Source organism: Carassius gibelio, chromosome A5, assembly GCF_023724105.1.
Source record: "Carassius gibelio isolate Cgi1373 ecotype wild population from Czech Republic chromosome A5, carGib1.2-hapl.c, whole genome shotgun sequence".
Lineage (NCBI taxonomy): Eukaryota > Metazoa > Chordata > Actinopteri > Cypriniformes > Cyprinidae > Carassius > Carassius gibelio.
The window spans coordinates 32,203,684-32,218,549 of NC_068375.1; the positions used below are offsets into that span (position 1 = coordinate 32,203,684).

The 14,866-nt window shown below is 37.3% G+C and overlaps 1 protein-coding gene across 2 annotated transcripts; it reads left to right on the forward strand.

Annotated features, from left to right (window-relative positions):
- Positions 1-4,335: 4,335 nt before the first annotated feature.
- Positions 4,336-14,785, forward strand: foxn4 (forkhead box N4). 2 transcript variants are annotated; one of them, XM_052596021.1, is made up of 10 exons: positions 4,336-5,158; positions 5,757-5,845; positions 10,849-11,012; positions 11,384-11,475; positions 11,607-11,699; positions 11,795-11,916; positions 12,027-12,123; positions 12,233-12,440; positions 13,203-13,589; positions 13,684-14,785. In XM_052596021.1, the coding sequence occupies exons 2-10, from the start codon at positions 5,760-5,762 to the stop codon at positions 13,932-13,934; spliced, it is 1,500 nt and encodes a 499-aa protein (XP_052451981.1). In that variant the 5' UTR covers positions 4,336-5,158; positions 5,757-5,759; the 3' UTR covers positions 13,935-14,785. The 2 variants fall into 2 exon arrangements, with proteins under 2 accessions (XP_052451981.1, XP_052451985.1); XM_052596025.1 differs by lacking the exons at positions 4,336-5,158; positions 5,757-5,845 and adding an exon at positions 10,431-10,554.
- Positions 14,786-14,866: the final 81 nt, after the last annotated feature.

The window sequence follows — 14,866 nt, forward strand, 5'->3', positions numbered from 1 at the left end:
CCTTCCCCCAGTCCTCTATCGCTGCTACAGTAAAACCAATCATTACAACAGTGCAGCTCCTGTTTCTGATCTTTGATTAGGGAAATAGACTAATGGCTAATTAACCACCATGCATTCAAACAGTGAGTTAGAGAGAGACTCAATAAAGTTGTCATCGGGGCAGATGGCACTCCTCCGTGCTCTTGGCCACTTGAAGCCAGCTGGCTCAGGACTCAACCAGCATATGTTTGCCATTCAATCACAGCTTGTTCTAAAATTTTGCCGGGCCTATAAAAGATTACTACACATGGTTCTTGGATGGACTGGACTGGAACAGGTTTTAGACAGTGATGACTATGAAGCCCAACCTTATTTTCCCTTTGTCTTGTTATCTGACTCATGCTTGAGACGACTGACTGGTGTCTCTTTTCGCTCCACTAATGACCCAAATAATCCAGCAGAAAAGATTGAGTTTCCTACCGCACTTGCCTTGAATCTTAAGTGTGTGAGCTATACTGTGTCAAGCTTGACAGGCATGTGATGTTCATTTTCACTCTAGCAAATTTCAAGGTGACATGTGAGGCCAGTTTCCACTGGAGTGCACTTAGAACTTTCGTCATAAACTTTTATTATCTATTATGAACAGGTTTGGAATGTAACTCTAACTAAATAAAAATTCACCTTTCAATACAAATAAACTCAATTATTAGCAATGTATCTCCATTTAATGAACAAATGGATTCATTAATTAAAGGATGAATAAATAAATAAAGACAGAAGTTACAGTGATGCATTTACAATGGAAGTGAATGTGCCAAATTTGCTAGAATTAAAAAAATGCAGAAATGTGAAGCTAATAAATTAATATAAATGCTTACAATAATAATTATGTAAAAACTACTGCAGTATTTTATTTTTAAAGCTGTTTAAACATTGTTTTAGGGGTTATGGCATTCTGCTGTCATGGCAACATAATTGTAAAATTGGATATAACTACACAGAAATTACATGTGAATTTATTTCACACTAAAATCATGTTAACATGCATGTTGTTTATGTTTCTACTACTAAAACAGTGAGTATATTAACAATAATGCATCAGCCCCATTCACTTCACTGTAACCCAGATGTATGCATTTTTAAAGAAAAAAGGGATGTGTAGATTTTTTTTTTTTTTGGTAATCAATCATAATGCCACAAATGCTGTTGACTCAGTTTAAAATGATAGTTCACCCCAAATTTTAAATTCTGTTATCGTTTACTCTCCCTAAAGTTGTTCAAAAACTATATGACTGACTTTTTTTTCCTTCTGTGGAATACAAAAGAAGATATTTTGAGTCTCAGTATTTTTTCCATAGAATGGAAATCATTTGTCACCAAAACTGTTTGGTGACCAGAATTCTTCAAAATATCTTATTTTGTGTTCCGCAGAAGGGTGAATTATACAGGTAACTTGTACTGAATGCAGAATATTACTTTAAGCTTGTTGAGAATAATTGTTTGCTCTCATTAAATAGCCTTATAGTCCTGTGTCTATTGCAAACAGCTAGTCCATTGCAGTGTGAAGGTAGGACTACACATCTATCCACAGTCATATTGAAAATTGTCCCATTCACAACCTTTGTTGTCAAGGCTACCTTCACCCCCTTACACCACAGGCCCATTCTGCTTCACACCCCCCTTTCTAGTAATGCTTGTCCAGCCTTAACAGGCTTTGTGCTGCCCACTGGGCCCTGATGCAGCACGAGACCCGGCAAATCCTATTATACAGGAGTCACAGCACTTGATTTTCCCATTAGAGATTCCAAGCGGAGAATAAGGGTGTATTATAACACCAGCTTTGCCGCGTTCCCACCGAAAATCCCACCTCGCTCTCTCGTTTTCATGTGCTCTTTTACCAGTATTAGCTATGTTTCATTGGTTCTTTTACTTTGGGATTCTTGATGAGCAGTATGAGCTAGAAAAAACAATAAATATATAAAAAATTGCATTCTATATAACAATAGTTATCATATACGTTGGTTTCATTCATTGGTTTGATTTTCATTTGCGTTTTGGGTAATTAATGAATATACAATCAAAGCTTCCAGACTTACCTAGTGGCTATTCAGTTACTCTCTCCACGTGCCATTGGGAGTGATCCTAAAATACTTTTTCGCACAGGTTACCCAAGGCATCTTCAAACAGATCAACCAAAAGTCAACCGTTTTGACGTAATCCAGTTGGGACAAAACAAGTTGTTTTTGAATAAGTGTTAAATGAATAGCAGAGAGAAGAAAGCCTTCATTCACTTTCCCTGTCAGAGTTTAGATCAGCCATGACTTGTTGATATGACCAAAGGTCAAGACAAGTGTCAAGAGGTGACCTGATTGGTGACCCCCAAGACGTGGTGTTTGAACTGGCACTTTGAAGGTCAGAAAAGAAACAGAAGAATAGGAGGTGACCACTTACACAAGGGGACTCAGTCTATTGATTTGAGAGTTACAAATGTTTTCTATGTAGGCCAAGGCACTCTATTGCATTTTTGCTAGTCAATGATGTTGCAATAAAGAATAAGTTGCAAAGCTTGATCACATGTTTAACACAAGCAAACATATTGAATTTTGCAACATTATAGATACCTAAAGGGTTTTGAAGTCTTTCCTCACCTTCCCTTATTCAGGTGGTTTAGCCGTGAATTTGTGCTCTGTATTTAACCCATCCAAGTGCGCATACACTTACTCGCTTAGGCCACAACTGCCTCAATTTAAAGATCATCTTGATTTGCATTTCATTCTAAGAGTATCGTAAATGTTCTCCTTGAGTATGAGCTCTAGTGTACAAAAAAGCCTATGTATCAAATATTTTACTCACTTAAAAACACAAATGCAGCATTTATTTTAGATTTAGTAAAAAATCATTCCAAAAAAATGATGCTGGAAAAGCTGAGACAGGAGATAGGTAAGCAGCTGCCATATTTTTACTAACATTTTTCAGATGCTTTCTTCTTGCAGCCATATTTGTCTCAGGAGAACCAACATTGTTACTAATAATTTATCAATGGACACCACTCTTGACCATGTGATCTCTAAACCTTTTTTAAGATATCCTAATGAGTTTTCCCTCTGAACCATCAAAGACGGATCTTGAGACCACACTTTCTCTGCTGTGGTCCAGTGTTGTCCTGGGTTTAGGGAGACAGTGGTCCAACAGAAGTGAGAACAGACTAAGAATGACCTCACTCTACAAGTGATTTGGTTAAAACAATATAAAAATGCTAAAACTGGTAATAAGCTTCAGGTAAATGCAAGATGACAATTTTGATTAACAATATAAACAGGACGTCTTCTAAACCTAAAGCACTGAGAAAGTTTCAACCCACAAAAATAATATAAAGTCATAAGGCAAGCTGCATGCACATGTCAGCCAAAATGTAGAAAAATATTGGTTAAGCAATAATGATAATATAACCGAATTCAGACACTAAATCTGATTTTTGCTTAAAATAAACACACATAAAAACGACAAAATAGAAGGCCACATAATGACTCTCAAAAGTGTCATTTCTTTAAACCATGTCCAATGAACAAATAGACAAAAGTGAAACATACCAATAGGGTAATAGACATTAAATATACACTAAAATAATGCTATAAACATAACAAAAACTCTAATACATAATGAAAAACAATAAGAAAAATAATTAAATAATTTAAATAAACCAAGTGTGATACGTCTGGAGGGATCCTGTTTAATCTAAAATTAGGTAACTTAATCAAACTGACTGGTTTTAATACAGTATGCATTGTTCACAATATGTTTCCCATAACATTATAAACATTGCAAATAGTGCAATCCAGTGACTGAGTCTGAGAGAAGCTGAAGCGCACACGGGCTTTAGGACCCAGTGCTCCTCTGTGGGACCGTCTTTTTGTCCGTTGCAAGCGCGCATTGATTGTGACTTCGCGATTTACCATCTGTAGTGTCCCATGTGGTTCGACTCAATTAACGTCACTGGCCGGATCACTACCCACATGATTTAAAACCTAGCCTATATTTCAAAATTACAAAAGTTTCCTTAAGTTACATTTAAAGACAAACAGAAAATTATCAAATTATGAAGAACTGTGGAAGTACCCTTATCTGGTAGCTGTTATGAACTTATTTCGGCTTCCTTTCTCCGCTATCCACTATCCAAATATTAAACGTTAATCTTACTTTTATTAATTACAATGCCTGAAGTTGCATAATTAACGTTAGATAACTGCACGTAGTTCAAGTGTCCATATAAATGACTGTTAACCGTTCTAAATCAAACACACTATTGTCAATATCATTATTTGCTGTCGTTCATATTTATTTCAAAGGAGAGCGTGTTCTTACATTTCGAGCCCCGAGCCGAGCCTGTCATATCTGTGAGATATCTGTCAAGTGCAGCAGCGCGCCACTCAGCGCGTTTTTCCCGCCGCGGTGTAACCAAACGACGCGGCTTCAAAGGCGGTTAAATCAAGAGCAGTACACTGAACTACTGCTCTTATTGGGACAGATCTCACAGACAAGGCGCGGAGAGGATGCATCGTCCTTTAGACCTGCATACAAATAATGTTTCTACTTAAAATAAGTGAACATTAGGATCTGTTATTTGTGTTATTTTGTGTTGTCTATGGCTAGAGGTGAACATAGAAATCACTGCTCGTTTTTCCTGAGTTTATAGGAATCCGCAGTGTGTAAAACGTTGCTTCCAGCAGAACCAGAGGATTTTTTTCCAAACTCAGTTTTGTTCATTTATATTTTGGGGGGAACAGAAGCTGTACCGGACCTGTAAACGCGCACCTGTGGACTACTGCACAAAGAAAACGGAGAAAACGCTTATCTAGCAGAAGAGAAGTAATGACTGAATAAAAAACATTGGAAACCAGTAGGTGAGATGCACTGACAGAGATAATTCACGTGATTGTGGAGGCAAGGCAACAGCTGTCAGTCAGCGCGCGAGCCCCCCTCCCCTGTCCACGGCTCGCGCTGCGTGTGCACAGAGTGCGCATGCCCGTCAAGAGCGAACCTCACGGACGAGGGAAATTTAAAAAAACGGTTGTTGTTTTTTTTTCTTGCGGGACAACAAGTGCCCCGACCAACAGTAGAGCTTTCCCCTGTCTCGTTATCCAAGATTTTCTATACCTCAGAACATCTTCAGCATTAACAGGTAAGATTTAATGTTTTTATTATTGATATTTTAAAATAAGTCTAGAGGCTGCCGACATATAACTTTAGCCCAATACAGCATGGACACTGATGTGTGACATAAACATATGATTTTATTTATTAGCTGGTGCTTTGAAGAAATACTTTAAGAAATACTTAACGTTTTCTGTTAAATTCAATGTGACGTGGCTATATTAAATATTGAGACGCTCGAGCAGAGTGACAGGTAACGGTGACTGATGACGTCTGGTGATCTCAGTTTTGTCAACAAAGCAAATATCACATCAACAGTGTAAAAATGTAATGGATAAAATTTAATTTTTAATCTTTTTTTATTTTCTTGATCACTTAGTTATTATGTGTCAAGTTTTTGTTGGTGATTTCCTAATTTAATTATATTAGCAAAATCATGTATTCTCAGGGTGCCATGTGGTGCGTGTCGGACGTGTTTTCTTTCTTTCTTTCTTTCTTTTTTGTGTGGAAAAAGTAAATTATTTGTACTATGTGTATTTGCACTTTCTCATGACCACATGCACATTTCTAAAATTCATTTTATTCTCCTCTTTGCATTGTTAATTTACTTGCATTTTATCTGCCAGGAGATGATTGAAAGTGGAATTACAACCAGGATGTCAGGAATTCACGAAAACCCTGTACAAAGCCACCACATCTCTGCACAAGACTACAGGTAGGGGGCGATTTCCTTTGATGGCTGAACCCATTGCTTTTGAACCTTGAGCAGATTAGAGAATAAAAAGATAATTTCGGGAAAAAGAAGAGCGCTGCTAATCTTGATACAATCTCCTCCTTCCCTATTCTGTAAAATAAAGGTGTGTTTTGAGAGGCAGGGAATTGAGGTTTGTGAAAAAAGAAAGGAGCGAGAGAATACATCATCTTTGCTCTGAATGGATCTGTCAGAAAGCATCAGCTCTGTTTACACGCCCGCTGTCGGCACACGGAGGGATTGAGGACCTTGGCGGGGGCCCCCACGGGTCACAAGGAGAAGTGGCTCCCAATTAGAATGTAAACGAGGGCGACTTGAGCTGTGATAAACCATGACTGTGTGCGCCCGCCTCCCCCTTTCAATGAGCATCAATGCATCAATGAGCAAATAAAATCATTTTTTCTTCCACTTGTATAACTGCATCCTAATGACCGTAAACTGTACAATACACAGCTGGGTTTAGAATAAGATTTCAGAAATGCTAATCAGTACAAGGATGTAGGCCCCCATTTCTTGATGATCCTAAATTTGAGTTTATGTGGCATGTTATGAATTCTTTCCGAAATAAAGCCCCGTCTCCTCCCAATTACTGAGGCACAGTTATATTCTATAACGAATACTTTTATTATTATTTCCTTTATTATATCTGTGCATCAATCTCAGACCTGCAGTGTAAGACAACGTTTTAAAATTAATTATTTATGTGCTTCTGACATTACAGTGCAGCCATTGTCTGGCAGGACAAGTGGATGCTCTTCTTGGCAACATTAAATTATCGGTTATAATTTATAATATAAGTTCTCAGGCTTTGTGTGAAGGATTCTACACACTTAAATAATATATATATATATATATATATATATATTAGTGCTGTCAAAATTAGCGCGTTAACGCATTCGATTAATTTGAAATATTTAACGCGTTAAAATAAAATAACGCAATTAACGCGGTTGCAGTTTTTTTTTATTTCCAGTTGTGGCCTATGTGTGTTCAACGTGCAAAGAAATATGGATAAGACCAAGGAAGGACTTTTAGACGGAAAGTTTCAGTATAAAACTCTGCCGGATTACTCTTCAGTCTGCCACAAGAAACATTACTCTTCATTTAGTCTGCCACAAGAAACAGCAACATTAAAATCATGAACTCAAATGTCATTGTTTAAAAAAAAATAAAAATAAACAATGACTGTAACAGTGCGTAAATCAGACCTTTCTGTAACGCTAACGTTAATAAGCTTAAACGAAATAATTTTGTAGCGGAGTATTTTTTGTACACAGTGCCGCGAACTGTCAATCACTCCTGTGCGCGTGCATCACTGTCCTCCTCACAGCTGCAGCAACTTGCGCTCTCTCTCTTCATCAAGCTTTAAAACAAAAAGATCATATTGTCTTTGTGCATAGGCTATAGATTAATTAGATAAATAAATATCTAAATTTGTGCCTTGCCGTCTACGGTATTTTTTTAGAACTTAGAAAAAAGATGCTGCAGCCAATGAGCAGCCAGCGGGGGCTGCAGGACGACTCAACCTCCGCAGACAGTTTTTAATGTTTATCAGACAATAAATACTCAAGATTTTGCTTTAGTATAACTCACAACGAGTTTCACACACCTTCTCCGGCCACGTTGAGTTGTTGACACTTAACAGCTGGAAAAGCGACACATGCGCTATTCACTTGTATAACTTAAGGGTGAATGGGTAATGCAGTTTCTGCTCTCGGTGGGATGAATTAGGAAGCTTGCATTGTGAAGGGCGCTCTGAAAATCGGCGGTGCAGGTAAAAGATTAAAACCTCTATTAAAACAGATGTCCAAATGAGCGTACCGGTACGCTTCAAGCACGTTCTGGGCGCACGGAGAGGTGGCGGTACGCTCAAGAGCTATATTTGGAAGTGGCGGTACTGAGTACTGGTGCCTACTGGCCCACTTAAAGCACTGGCAATGACTATACTTTGGAATTTTTTTGCAGTCCACTTAGACTTCAACATGGAAATCATTTTTGTTTTTCATTGGCATTGATTGTTTTGAAATTCAAATGGTACTTACATGCCTGTGTTTTTATTTCTGTAATAAATATGGCTTTCAAGCCAACAGTTAATTTGGAGGATATTGATGGTTTATTGCAGGTATGTTGTTTACATGAGAAAATCTGTGTTACAAGTTAAACAAAAATTCCAATAAACAATCATATTTTGAATTTAAATATTTTGAATTTAAATTTAAATGTCTTGAGTTTACATTAATTATTTACATTTTACATTTACATATCCAAAAAGTTTCAGTCTTTTAATTGCGATTAATCGCGATTAATCGCGATTAATTTTTAAAAATTGTGCGATTAATTAGTTAATTTTTTTTAATCGATTGACAGCACTAATATATATATATATATATATATATATATACATTATAATATAAAATATTTTCTATAATATTTTATTAAACATATAATATGTAACAACATGAAGGAGTTTAACGGTTGTTGTGGCAATTAATTACATATAAAGGTAACACTTTAGAATAACTTTCATTTATAAATTATTGACAAACATTATATAATGCTTAACAGATCATTAGTTAATATATATTCACAGTGCTAGAAATATGAGATAATGTTCTTGTTAATGTTTACTAATGAACGTACTAAACATTATCTAATGATTAACATATGATTATTTAAAGTAGATTGAAATGCTTACAAATGTTAGTAAACTTTCAGTTCATATGATCTTCATTTGTTGGTCTTTGTTTGTTGTGTATACCTCTATTTAATCATCTTAAAAAATTATCTCTTAATTATTTCTTCATGTTTTTACAGTACCGAGTCCAAAATGGATTCATCATTTGCAAATGTTTATAAATGTTTACTATTTTTTAATACCAAAGAGAGAAGCACACACAGGCTTGGCAAAAAGTGTCCAGACTCTATTCACACATCTTTACTAATCATTTAATAACCATTTGTAAATGGTTTTGCAGTAGCCAATCTAAAGTTGAAACTATTCATCATTTGTACCGGTAAATGTTTATAAGCAGTTGCTAATCATTTAGGATCTTTAGGGACACTGGGCTTTTAGCTAATGTAACAAGATTTGTGTTTGTGGGTGGCTGGTTAAGTTTAGCTAAATGCTGGCTGAAGAAATAACAGATTGTAATTTTGGTGCAAAAAATGTTTTTATTGCCTCAACACTCACATGCTAATCTTCAGTATATCATTAAACAGGATATCAGTTGAATCAAAAATAAACAGGAGCAAACAAATATTTTTTTAAAAGAAAATACTTGTTCATTTATCAAAACGGTATAATATAAACATATTAAACTGTGTTCCCTTATAATCAAATTGACCACTGTACACTGTTTACCCTTTAACCAGCCCTTAAACCTTCCCATACCACTAAATCAAACAAGCACATTATCTCACGTTTCTTACTCTTTGAATATATATTAACTAATGATCCATTAAGCATTATATAATGTTTGTTATTAATGATTTATTGATGAAAGTTATTATAAAGTGTTACCCATATAAACATAAGCTTGTGGCAAACACTTTTATCCCAAGTTCTGAAGTCCTTCACGATTACATTTCATAAGTTAATATTGGCTTAAGAAATTAGTAGAGAGTAATATTAATGAGGAAATCGATATTTGAAACTAATACAGCTATAAAATGGAAGGGAGTAGAAATCAATTTTAATTCTATTAAATGTTAACACTCATCAGAAAGCAGAAAACACTCATCAATAAGAAGCAGGTCTCATAAAGCCAGGTGTTCAAATTTCCTAGTACATTTGCAAGGTGTCTTTTCATGTCTTTGTATGTGGACAGGCATAAGAAGACATTTCAAAGCACATGACAGTGTAGTGTTGACATGTTCGGTATCTAAGGTTTCATGCTAGCAAGTGTGTGTGTGTGTGTGTGTTTAAAGGATAATTATTCAGAAGCTACAAAGCAGAGAAATCAGGGTGCTCAAGGCCATGTCCCCAAGTTCTTCCTTCAATGCTGTAATTTATTCAGGTGGCAGACTGTGTGTACAGTGCGGTTTGACCTCCAACTCCTTCAATGACTCCCTCCCAGCTACCCCCCTTAGGTACTGTCTAATGCCCCCAGGCAGGAGGAGGGGGCAGAAGGGGACAGGGGTTGGGTGGAAAGGGACAGGGAAACAGATGGCATCCTATTTTTCTCTGTTGTGTGAGCCTGTCATTCCAGTAGATTAATACAAGGGGTTGGTTAAAAAACGGTAAAGACAATCAACGAAGGGTCTTTGGGGGTTGAGGGGACAATAGAGCCACGTGCCGCTGTGCAGATTTGTCGTTTGGGACACAATAGGTGATCATTTTTCAATGGGGCTGGACCAACTGTTGCAGGCAACGTGTGCCACATACCCATGTTTCAAATGATCTCATGCATTGTTTACATACGATTCAGCCAATGACAGTGAAGAAGGCGGTGGTCACCTGACTGTTAGAGGTTGGTTTAATGGAGAGGGGGGCACTGAAGTGTCCAGACACCCAAAATAACTGAAAAGTGAGGGTTGTCATAGCGACCACAATTATTGGACTGAATAGCGAGTGTGGAGAGAATTCAAGAGGGTTTCTCTGCTTTCTTGTTGCTTAGTCCAAATGAAGAAATAGTTGAGTAAATAACTCTGCCTGCACTGGATTAGATCAGAGGGTAAGAGCGGTTTTATTTCTATTCCCAAACGATAGATTTACAAGAGGATTTTCTCACCTTTTATCTGTTTAAAAGAAAAACCTGCGAAAAGTATAGTATTAGTTTGTGTTGGCCAAAAATTATACAAATCTAATGTAATCATCTGATGATTGGAAGGATTAAGGCAAAATTTGGTTGAATGCTTAGAGTGCAATTTTTGTTCACCCTCATGGCAAAAGTTATTCTTTCTTTTTTTTCACATAAAATAAAATCAAATGTTTGTGCTTTATGCAGAGCTATATTGTGTTTTTGCAGACTCCTGACTACTGACCCTTCACAGCTAAAGGACGAGCTGCCTGGTGATCTTCAGTCGCTGTCCTGGCTTACCTCAGTGGATGTTCCCCGACTGCAGCAGATAGGATCGGGACGGCCTGATTTCGCCAGTTCTGCCCAGAACAGCCTGCTGGAGCGGCAGACAGGTCAGAAGATTTACTGTGATAGAATTTGTAGAATAGATTGAGTATATATATATACATATAATCAAAATTCTGGTTATCTTAGACAAACACCTTAGCAATAACCAGTGATTTAATTAAATTCTGTTACTTATTCACATCCATGTTGATTTGTCTGTCTGTCTGTCAGTTGTTGTTTTCTTTTTTTTTATGCATTTATTCTGAAGATTTCTTTTTACCAAACCTTTAGACTTTTCTTCGACCCAGTTCTTTAAATATACAAAGGATTATTAGGAAGCTGTGCCTTAACAGTAGAGGACTAAATCCCTATTAAATAACCGATTCCAACTTTTGGTTTCTTAAAAAAAAAAAAACGTAAAAATTCCAAATTTCAGTCCATCTGAATAGTATGACGGTCGCAGGAGGAGCAGGATCTGTGATTCATCTACAGAGTGAAATGCAGCACAGCCCTCTGGCCATCAGTAGCGTGAGTGATGATTCAGATTAACATTTCAAACAAATTCATATTACGTATATAACCTATTCAGAACTGAATTAACATTTGTAATCGAGCTAAAATAATCTTGTGTTTATAGATTTATTCTGTTGTTTCTGTAGATGCCTCAGTTTTCCCCTGGGTTTCCGTGTGCCACATCAGTGTACCAGACCGCCCCACAGCAAGTGCTCACTTTCACTCAGGCAAACCAACAGGTTGGTTTAGTAGTTGGGATGATTTGTAAAGACCGTTAAGAACAGGAATTTAATATAATATTTTAAAAATACCACTTCTGTGCTATATTTTTTAGTGTTCTCCCGGTGGACTTTATGGCAACTACAACAGCCAGAGTCTGTTTCCTCCACCCCGTATTACTGCTCACAACCAGGACTTGCAGCCCAAGACTTTCCCTAAACCCATCTACTCCTACAGGTGAAATAAAGTTCACTGTGACAGCCTCTGAATAACATTATAATTCTCTGGAAAGGGAACAAGATTTGATTTATTTCAAGTTTACTCTGTTTGAAATCATCTATTCTCAGCTGTCTGATTGCCATGGCTTTGAAGAACAGCAAAACAGGCAGCCTTCCTGTTAGTGAGATCTACAGCTTTATGAAAGAGCACTTCCCTTATTTCAAGGTGAGGAATTTATGTAAAATAACGCTGGTGAATAGATGAACTAAGCCGACACACCATGAAATCAAATAAATGTTACTTATAGTATATTGTTGGTTACTATGCTTCTCAGACAGCACCTGATGGATGGAAGAATTCTGTACGCCACAACCTGTCCTTGAACAAGTGCTTTGAGAAAGTGGAAAACAAGATGAGTGGTTCCTCCAGAAAGGGCTGTCTTTGGGCACTCAATCCTGCAAAGATTGACAAAATGGAGGAAGAGATGCAAAAATGGAAGCGCAAAGATCTCCCTGCTATCCGTCGAAGCATGGCCAATCCAGGTCTTCAGTCTTTGACTATTATCTTTGAATGACATCTTTGCTCTAACAACAAGCCCCTAACACTAGCATCACAGCAGTAAATTTTCTTACATTTAAGGCCGGCTCAACTCAAAGCAAACTCATGCAGAAAAATGCACCCTGTAACAAGGAAGACACATGACAAATAAAAAAGCAATGCATTCTAAAATTAACTAATGCGCCCATCACATCACCCATCATCACATAGGGCTTTTCACACTGCGCTAAAACTTGGTTAATGTCATGCTAAACCCCGCTTTTAACCCTGGATAAAGGAACATTTCACACAGAGTTAGCACCATTTTTGCTGCGTTAACCCTGCACCGGGTGCCAGCCTTGTACAGTGTGAAACAGAGCGGTGCTAGAATGTTACAGCTATACACTTAACAACAGACATCCAATCACTTGCCTTATACTCACATGCTTTGGACAGTTACAGAAACACTGCACTCTATATAAACAGTTTTTCAGCATTTGAGGTGAAATGTCAAATGAGGATGGAAAACACATGAACAGAAGTGAAGAAGAGACCATTTAATTATTACCTTAGTCCGAATCATCCATTCAGGAGGACTTCAACAATATATGTGGATACATACAAGAACCAACAATGTTAATGTTATCTCTATGCAAAGAGTAAGCTGAAGTAGTACAGAAACTAGAGCAGGAAATTAAGTGTAGAAATATGGTTAAATAAAGTATAATTGTTAATATTGTCCTGTTTTGATACTTTTATTTCCCCAGATGAATTAGACAAACTCATTACAGACAGACCGGAGAGCTGCAGAAAAAAGTCTATTGATACTGGCATGACACGCTTGCCCAGCTGCCCACCGGGGCCGACTCTCCCAATACCGGCTCAGATGCAGCCCCAACCAATGGTCACTCTTTCTCTACAGTGCCACCCTATGCATCAGCACTTTCAACTGCAGCTCCAGAATCAGTCTCGCTTGGCTCCGGCCTCCCCTGTTCCTGCTCAGACACCCCCTTTCCACACCGTCCCTGACCTGACTAACAGCTCCCTCCCTCAGCATCCTGCCAAGCAGCACAGCGACTTCTACACAGTTCACACTGACATGAATTCAGAGGTGGACACACTGGACCCAAGTATTATGGACTTCACCTGGCAAGGTCAGCAATAGTCAATTAATATTACAATTTTGAAAGCCACAGAACGTTTGTTTGTAGGCTGATATTTAACAGAGTTCACCTCTTCCGATTACAGGAAACCTCTGGGAGGACATGAAGGATGACAGCTTTAACCTGGAGACATTAGGTACACTCAGTAACTCCCCACTTCGGCTGTCTGACTGTGACCTGGACACTGGCAATGTCACGCCTGTGTCCAATGAAGGAGGACTGTCTTACCCAGACCTGCAGATGACAGGCCTCTACTCTTCATACTCGGCTATGGATGCCCTTTCTAACCAGTATATGAACACACAAGGAGGGACAAAGCCTATCGTTTTGCTTTAATTGCACCTACAAGAAATAAAGCAAGCTGAACTTTACTTTCCAGGACCATCTATAAGGCTTTCAATCCAAGCTTTCAAGTGTGTCAGACTCCTAAAACCATACTGCAACACAGATTTCTCCCAAGGCAGCCAAAAAACATCAGAAAGACAACATAACGATATTCTGAACTAAAATGAGTAGCAGTTATGGTGATGTCACAATATGCAAAGGTGTCATTTGCATTGACTATATAAATTGCATTGGGTTTGAATGGACCAAATCAGCAATGTTTTTTTTTTTTTTTGAGAATTTACATGGTGAGAAAGTGGGATTGATAAGGAGTTTAATCATTTCCTAAAACAGCACAGACAAGTGAAGATCGCAATATTGGCTTTGTGGCCAGATGTAATCATATGAACTAATGCTGTTATCATTATACACACAATGCAAAATAACTCAAGTTAACACAACACCTAAAGAACAAAGATCAAATTATGGGAATTATGATTTTGGGTGTTGCCAAGCTTTTTTCTGTACCATAAAAGGAACTTTTCATTTTGTTCATTTAACTGTTAGCCTTGTAACTGTAGTTGTGTTGTGTGTCTTTTGTTGTACTTTTTTGATAGACATTAATATATGTTTATTATTTATATTTATGAAACGAGCTGAAATGGTGACATTAATCATTTTTATTGTACATATCTAAATATTTCAAATGCAAGCAATAAAATTTCACATTCAGATTGAAATATGTCTTAATTTAACCAGTTCTTAATTCTTAATTTTTCAGCTGCATATACACGACAAACATACAGCACGCATTGCAGGGTGGCATTTAATTGATGTAATATTAGTGATATTACATTTATTAAATGGCACCTTACAAATAGTGTGGCTAGAATAAGATGTTAAAAAATAAGTAAAAACCATATACACACAACTGAAAGAAATGC